The 8,571-nt window shown below is 43.1% G+C and overlaps 1 protein-coding gene across 1 annotated transcript; it reads right to left on the minus strand.

Moving 5' to 3' along the window:
- Positions 1–2,915: 2,915 nt before the first annotated feature.
- On the minus strand, positions 2,916–4,478 carry LOC131649038 (uncharacterized). The gene has a single exon (XM_058918785.1). It carries the CDS (start codon positions 4,476–4,478, stop codon positions 2,916–2,918), a length of 1,563 nt encoding a protein of 520 aa, XP_058774768.1.
- Positions 4,479–8,571: the final 4,093 nt, after the last annotated feature.

Here is an 8,571-nt window from a genome sequence, read left to right on the forward strand (position 1 = left end):
CTATTCAAATCTCTGTAGTCAACGCACATCCTGACCTTTCCATCCTTCTTAGGTACAGGAACAATATTAGCGACCCATGGCGGGTAATTCACAACTTGCAAAAAAGCCAGCATCAAACTGTTTCTCAACCTCTTTCTTAATCTTCTCAGACATATCTAGGCGAGTCCTTCGAAGCTTCTGCTTGACAGGAGGACTATCCTCCTTTAGAGGTAGACGGTGTACCACAATATCTGTATGGAGACCAGGCATATCCTCATAGGACCAAGCAAAGATGTCCGCATACTCTTTCAACATAGCAATAAGCCTTTGCTTCACACTATCCTCAAGCGCAACCCCTATCTTGACTTCTCGGACTTGCTCTTTAGTGCCAACATTTACCATATCAATTGCCTCCTGATACGGCTGAATCGCTTTCTTTTCCTGTTTCAATAACCTGGCCAACTCATCGGGGAGATCACAATCTTCATAAGCTTCCTCCTCGGCTTGGTAGATCGGATTGTCAAAACCATAACAAGCAATAGCGGAACTGTTACCAATGGAATCCGTGGTGGTGGAACATCTGCATGATTGATGTTTTCATTTTAGTTTTTATTTTTATTAAGCTATGTGCAAGTGTGTGCGAAAACATTGCCATTTAAAGGAAAAAGTTAAAAAGAAAGACAAAGAGCAAAACATTTGAATGCAAAAACGTCATTTTATTTCATGATTAACTTTGAAAATGCGAACTGCATGGCCCTACAAATGATTCACTACGCCTTGGGCAGAGCGTAGGAATTATGGCATGATAAGAAAAGTAAAAACAAGGAATTTACTCCTGAGCTTGAGTAACTTGAATGACATCTTCGATCGTCCAATTGCGAGGCATCTCTCCAGGAATACTTGGACGAACCCAGTTATCAAAATCACAGTCACTATCCACCTCTTCATTATTGACAATGGTATTCACGGTTGGACCCCCATGGGCAGGCATCGGATTATTGACAATATTGGGAGTAGGAGTGAATTGAATAATCTTTTGATCCAACAAATCTTGGACTTTGTTCTTCAACGCAATGCACCTCTCTGTATTATGCCCAGCGGCACCTGAGTGGAAAGCACATCGTGCGTTTGCATTATAATTCGGAGATTGTGTGTCCGGAGCATTTGGAGCATCTCTCAAAGTAATCTTCTCAATCTTGAGCAAATGTTGTAGCACTTGAGCATAGGTCATTGGAATTGGATCAATCTTTCTATGAGGCCTAGTCCTGGGAGGATAGCGATCATTATTGGAACGATGTCCCTGCTGATGATGTTGTTGTTGCTGCGGCACTGGGATCATGACAACATTAACCTGTGAATTATTTCTTCCTGAACCCCTTCTTCCATATATAGCATCCGCATTCCCTTCCTTCCTTCTGGCATAACCCTCGGTTTGTTTCTTACCACCAGCAGTATTAGAAGAAGCTCCTAACTGAGTTTTCCCCATCTTTAGACCCATTTCAACACGTTCGCCATATCTCACCATTTCAGAAAAGTTGGCTGAAGCACTACAAGCCAAGTAATAGTGTCCAGACAAAGTACTGGTGAACATGTCAATCATCTCACGCTCAATCATTGGTGGCTGAACCCTCGCAGCTAACTCGCGCCATTTTTGAGCGTACTCCTTGAAAGATTCTTTAGACCCCTGAACCAAACTCTACAACTGAGTCCTATTGGGCGCCATATCAACATTGTACTGATAGTGCTTAATGAAAGCCTCGACAAGATCTCTCCAAGAATGGATATGAGTGCGCTCGAGTTGCACATACCACTCCAAGGAAGCCCTAGCAAGACTATCCTGGAAGAAGTGCATTAGAAAGCCCTCATCCTCAGAGTATACCGACATCTTCCGATAATACGCCTTAACATGAGTCATAGGGCAAGTCGCTCCATCGTATTTGTCAAAAGATGGAACTTTGAATTTCGGTGGAATCCTCACACCAGGAACCAACCCCAAGTCATTGATATCCATGCCTAACACCCCTTTGCCTTCAACAGCTCTGAGACGTTCTTCAATCAGACGATACCTTTCAATTTCCTCATGCGCACCCTCAGCACTATGCCTTGATACCTGATCAAAGTTTTCAACATTGAAATCCAAATTACCACGGTTCTGATTATCTCTCCTTACCAATAGATGAGACGGAGGTGGAGGTGGAAACCCGTGATGTTGATTGAAAGGATTATAGTGCCCTCCCACGTGATCAAACTCATTCAGATCATGGTGATCGTCAATCCTTTCGTACACATCATCAAACTGCCCTTGATGTCCTCCATTCTCATTCCTTCTGGAATTCTCGACGAGAACCCGCAAGTCATCCTGCCCCTTGGTCACATTAGTCAATGCTTCCATAAACCGCGCCACCTGCGCATTCATCTGCTCCGTCAATTGAGCTCTCATTTTCGCCATTTGTTCTTGAATCTGTTCCATCTGCCTTCTCTGATTGCTCCTAGTCGGATACGGGTGATTAGCCGTCTTAGAACTCCTTATGATAACAAAGCAGCGAGACATAAGATATAAGCCCTGCAAAACCTGCAAATATATGACATGTATGATATATGAATGATATGCATGAAATGTTTGTCAATTTTCAGGTATCCAAGAGTTCATCCCACTTTCAGATAAGACATAGAAACCCTGATACCAAATATATTTGAACAGCAATCCACACACGAGAATAATTCATCAAACTGAGCATATTTCATTCAACATAACTGAGAATTGGAGTTCATACAAACAAAACACATAATCGTGTCGCAAAGTGCTCATAAGGCATACAAAAGAAATCCAGAACATCAAAATGCGACCCCATCCAACAATCCTGGATATGAGCTACAAACATAAAGAATAAACAGTGAATCAACCATGAGCCAAACAAATCCACTCCATAGCAGCACTAGGATCGCCTGATAACAGAATGAGCTCCTCCATCTCCTCTCCGTTGGGCTCGGAGGCTTGCGAGCTCTTCTTCAAGTCGAGCTGACTTGGCTTTTTCTTCCATCAACTGTTTTTTCGAATCCTGCACCTTTCTCTTGCTACTGCTTTCGGACCTTCGCAACTTCGCACATTCTTGCTGTTTTCGGTACAAGTTTTCTTCCATCAAGTCATGAGATTGCCTTTGAGCATGTGTCATGTTTGAACCTTCACCTTGCGCATGCTTGAGCTTACGAGTCAATTCCGCCTTTTCGTGATCTTGAAAATACCTCTCCAAGCCAACCTCTTTGTCCTTTGCTTTTAGCTTGATGTTGTCCGCTTTGGCTTGAATATAGATTTCAGCCGCAACTGTATCAGATAAAACCACGGGAGGTTGCTCATACAATGGACATGACCTCGCAAATGGCAACAACAGATCCGCCGCTCTTGCCTCAACCCACTTCCTGTAAGGACCCATAGCAATAGGAACCTTCTTGCTCAAAGTAGTCTGATCTCTCTTGTGGATTTTAGTCCAAGCATACGCTATCTTTTCTAGCTCCAAAGGATCTTTACCATCGGCAAAGTACATTGATTCAAACTCTTCTACATGCTTCTGAGACCCTTCCATTGCGTATCCCAATTGACGGTAAGCGAGCGTGGGATTGTAACTAATACAACCTCTGGTTCCCATGAAAGGAACATTGGGATATTGACCGTAACTAGTGATGATGTTCCAAACCTTCCCCACACAATAGTTCCACCTGATGTCATAAGATGTGAGGTTAACAATCCTATCTGACCACTTAAGAGAACTCTTCTTGAGCACAAAAGGTCCTCTCACCAGCAAATGTAACATGAACCACTGATACAACAACGGAAGACAAGAGCCAACAACATATCCTCCCTTCTTATGTCTCGAATGGATCGAAAAATAAGCATCCGCAAGCAACGTTGGCACGGGGTTTTTGTTCATGAAGACACAAATCGCCACTAAACTCACAAAGTTCTCTCTTGATGGGAATAAGACAAAACCATAGATCATGATAGCAAGCAAACGACTAAAATCAACCCAATGCTCTTTCTTAGCCGCATCCTCAGCCCTACTAATCAAAAAGCAAAGATAGAAACCTGAAACACCGCCCGATGACTTCCAATTTCTTTCCACTTCCTTTATACCCATGTGAAGAGCTTCAGCTATTTTTTCAAACCTCACAACCTTGGGAACTCGAACGAAAGGTACATCATCAGTGATTCGGATGTTGAGTATGTAAGAAAATTCCTCGAGCGTTGGGACCAGTTGATAGTCCTGGAATGTAACACATCTCAACCGCGGATCATAGAACTGAAACAGGGTGATCAAAGCCATCGGGTCAAAAGATGTATTGAGGATGGAGAGCAAATTGCCATAATCATGATTGAAGTCACGGAGAATCTCCCCTTTCAACCGAGAACTCAAACCTATCAACCCCGAAATATCAATATCCGGAATCTTGTAAGCGCTTGTATGCCTCGTACGTTCTTTGACAGTATTAGTGAGAATGTCCATCTTCAACCTGAGTGAACTCCTGAATGTCCCTGAAAATATGACATGCAAATGCTTATTATTATATACTTTTTTTTTGCATTTCTTTTAGGAAATAAATATGCTATGATGCAAAGTGGTGGGGCTTGTTGCCGCCCACTAGGCATTCTGGACTGCCGGTAACACACATAATACAGAGCCAAAGATTCGGCCCCAGATGGTATACCATACGGAACATAGAATGTCAATCCATGGAACCAACACCCATAGTCAACAACACACTGGAATAGAACACAGATCACCACTCGAACAAGAACCATAGTACCCCACGGACAGGAACCAAAAGTACACTCGAACGAGAATAGCGGTAACCCAGGAGCAAAAATAGCGGTAACCCACGAACAAGAACAGCGGTAACCCACGAACAAGAACATGGTAACCCTCGAACAAGAACCAAAGTCACCATCAATGTACCTGTTAAGCAATAATTGATTCCCGCCCCTTGATAGGTACAATGTCTCTGATTTGGAAGGCAAGTGGCCAGAGGAAAATAAATCCCCTTGCCTCTTGACAGGAATTCAGTCCTTGATAAGAGCACCTGAAATTGTCCGCCCTAAATCCCTAAGATCCTTGAAAGGGTTAGTCAATCAAGCTACGTGTCGCTACCGCGAAAATTAACAGAGTCGCCACTAACATATTTATCCTGAAAAGGAAAGGAATGCCAGCAAACCACAAAACAAAACAACGGTCTCACGACCAGAGAAAAAGGGTAAGGGAGTCGGTTACGCGAGGGGAAGGTATAAGCACCCCTCGCGCCCATCGTACTCGATGGTATCCACGCTCATGTCTAAATCTATGGGTGTGTAAGCAAACTGCGCTAATCTGGACTAAAAGGCATGCAAAATGTAGGGAAAAGAAAGAGTTATACTCGCACGGGCCCTACCCCACTGCCTACGTATCCTTTTTGAGGAATCAGAGGTACCGTAGCTCGGCTAACTAATTTCTGTTTGTTTTGTGTTTTTTAGGTGAACGAGTTACATTCACACTCTGCTGCTCGACCTTTGGAGACTTAGGCTTGGGAATGGAGCGGAAATAACAAGCTCTTAAGAAAAGAAAATCAAAGAGTGTGGTTTGTGTTTTAAAAGATGCATGAGGAAGACCTAAGCTAAGGGGGAAAGCTTGCTACCTATGTTGTCATACAAAGGGTACAAGTCTAAACTAAACTATGAACCTATGGGGAGAAAAGGGAAAGCAAACAATAATATCACACAAACGAGCTCCGCTCGTAAAGCAAACAATAATATCACACAAACGAGCTCCGCTTGTAAAGCAAAAAAACCAACGACATTGGTCGAATGGTAGAAAAGCGGTCCCGCCATAGCCAAGAGGAGAAACTCAACCCAAGTCAACCAAGCATTAGACCTCGTGAAAATTATCGGGCCATAGATAAGAGGAGCGAGTCCCTCTCAGCAACCAAGCCGTCACGGATCGGAAAGGAAAACGGTGTGTGCGTACACCGAGCATCAACGTCGAGCAACGCGAGCTATAGGAAATGCGGGGGTCCGGCTGCATGAACCCTTTTCCTGACATACTCGATAACAAGATCTTGTGCAGGTTCGGAAGCGAGCAACGCGCAGCGTGCGCATACCGAACATACTCGATGAGACTAGGCGGGGGTTGATTGCTAACCCTTTCCGCATGCCTTCCATGAGGACTTAACGGAGTGCCATATATGACTTATTACCCCGTGACTCCCTGCCGCAAAGCACAAATATAAACACACCGACAAAAATAGAGCCTCTTTCGAGGACTTGGCCAGATGCATGTCTAGGTCCTACTTCTCATGTCATAGGATGATGCGGGAAAGCGATAAAGTGCGAGAAAAGATAAAATGAAACGGGATCAATACCAAACGGATGATGATCCGTAAACTATAGCGACGAGAGAAAGCAAACTAAGAATCCCGCGAGCGAGCTAGCACAGTAAAAGAAAATAGTCAGCACACCGATTAGCCATGAAAGCCCACAAAGGTCGACACGCGCGTTGAGCATAATCACAATACACCTGCAAGAGGAACAAGCAAACCAATCAAGCAGATATAAAGTAATAGAGACGTGTCTCCAAGATGAGAACACGACACGAGTGAGTGGAATTGTGTCACGCAAGTGAAGCGAGACACTCGAGCAATAAGTGTCAATCGGTGACTATCCAAAAGCCTTGCACACTAGCACACAAGTTAGAGATAACAAACATCGCAATCAGAATTGCGTTATTGCTATAAACCACAAGAAACGGGCAAGTAACATAAACATGAAATGGACAATGGAACATCAAAGAGAAATCAAACATGAATGATCTACAAATTAATGAAAACTAATCATCTAGCTAGATAGTACATCTCATAAGCTTTCCGACAATATAAAGAACGTGCAAATCGGAGTTACGAGTAAAAAGATACGAAAAATTAAAGTTAGAAAAGAAAACACAAAAATAACATACAAGAATCGGTTCCTGCATAGGAAAACCCGGTTCCTGGTACAAAAAACCAGAGAGTGGCCAAACAAAGCAAACTAGGAACCAGTTCCCGCCTAGGGACAACCCGGTTCCTGGCATACAAACCAGAGGGCAAAAACAACGCAGGGACCGGTTCCTAACTGGGACGAACCGGTTCCTGGCACAAAATCCAGAGGGGAAAAACAACGCAGGAACCGGTTCCCACCTAGGGACAACCCGGTTCCTGGTACAAAAACACAGAGAGGCAATAATTTTGGATTGAGTGGGAACCGGTTCCTGCCTGGGACGAACCGGTTCCTGCTGTAGAAAAACAGAATTTTGTGCATTTTTGAAGCCTTAGAACCATTCGCACTCAATCCAAAACCGTGCCGACTCGAGATCAAAGCAAACAAACATCGAATTATGAATTAAGCACGAGTCTACAAGTCAAATGAGTCTAATTATGCAAAGTGCGACGCATCAAGCAAGGCAAATATCAAGCAAAAGTTCAACACACGCATTTATATAAACACTTTGAGTGCGACACAAGCAACATACATGAGCGTCAACAATTATGCACACAAAATTACCAACAAATCACGGATTCAAACACGGATATCACAATTCATCATCAACGGACATCAATTATAGGCAACAAACATTAAATCTAAACACAATTCACATGAACACGATCAATTCGAGCAATAATACGCAAATTCATCGATCAATTGTCATCAATCATCCATTAATCAAGAACAAGAGGTAGATCTAGATTCGAATTCACATAACGATCAACAATTAAGCACTTAATTCAAGATCTGAAGCTTACCGGATGAAGATCTAACCGAAGCGCGAACGCGAACACGATACGAACGCGAACACGACGCGAACGCGATACGAACGCGAAAGCGAAATCCAAGGGGAGAGACGGAGAGGCGCGCGAGGTGCAGTGAGAAGAGAAGAAATAATTCGACACCGGCAACTTGATTCTTCAATCCATGTTCTTGATCTTGATGAAGATTGATGAATCTTGATGAAAGTTTTATAGAATTTGTGGTTTTGATTCAAGAGAGTTGAGAGAGAATTGAGAGAAAGTGTTTTTGATCTTTTTGTGAATTGAAATTATGAGAGTTCTTCCTTGATTTGTGAAGAGCAAAAAGTTTATATATTGGCAACGCGAAATGTCCAAATTGCCCTCGGTGCATCTTATTTTGGCTTATTTTTAAGGAAACTCGGTTCGGCTCTGAATTCCGGAACGAAACCAATGCCACTGTGAAGATGACAAAATTCGTGACTCGTCGCCGCAAGAATCATCTCAATTCGATAAGCGATGAAGAAAATACGCCCGTTTGAATGACGAGAAACGCCGATTCATCTGGTGCAACTGTGCAGAATTTTGTGAGTACTGCTCAAAGAACTCGATAAAACTATATCTTCGGCTCAGAATCTGAACAGGCATGTGTGACGAAGAATCGAAGCTAACAAAATTTCCAAGATAGTGCTGCAAGAATGGACTTCATATGATAAAAATCGAAGAAGTTATGAATTTTCAAACTTGGCGCGACATACCCGAAAACACACTTTTCACCGAAAGAACGTGACGATCCTTAAAATGCTGGAAGTT

Source organism: Vicia villosa, linkage group LG2 (genome assembly GCF_029867415.1).
Source record: "Vicia villosa cultivar HV-30 ecotype Madison, WI linkage group LG2, Vvil1.0, whole genome shotgun sequence".
Lineage (NCBI taxonomy): Eukaryota > Viridiplantae > Streptophyta > Magnoliopsida > Fabales > Fabaceae > Vicia > Vicia villosa.

Coding starts and splice junctions, on each gene's coding strand:
- LOC131649038 (XM_058918785.1), bottom strand. CDS start 4,478: ATGGACATTCTCACTAATACTGTCAAAGAACGTACGAGGCATACAAGC.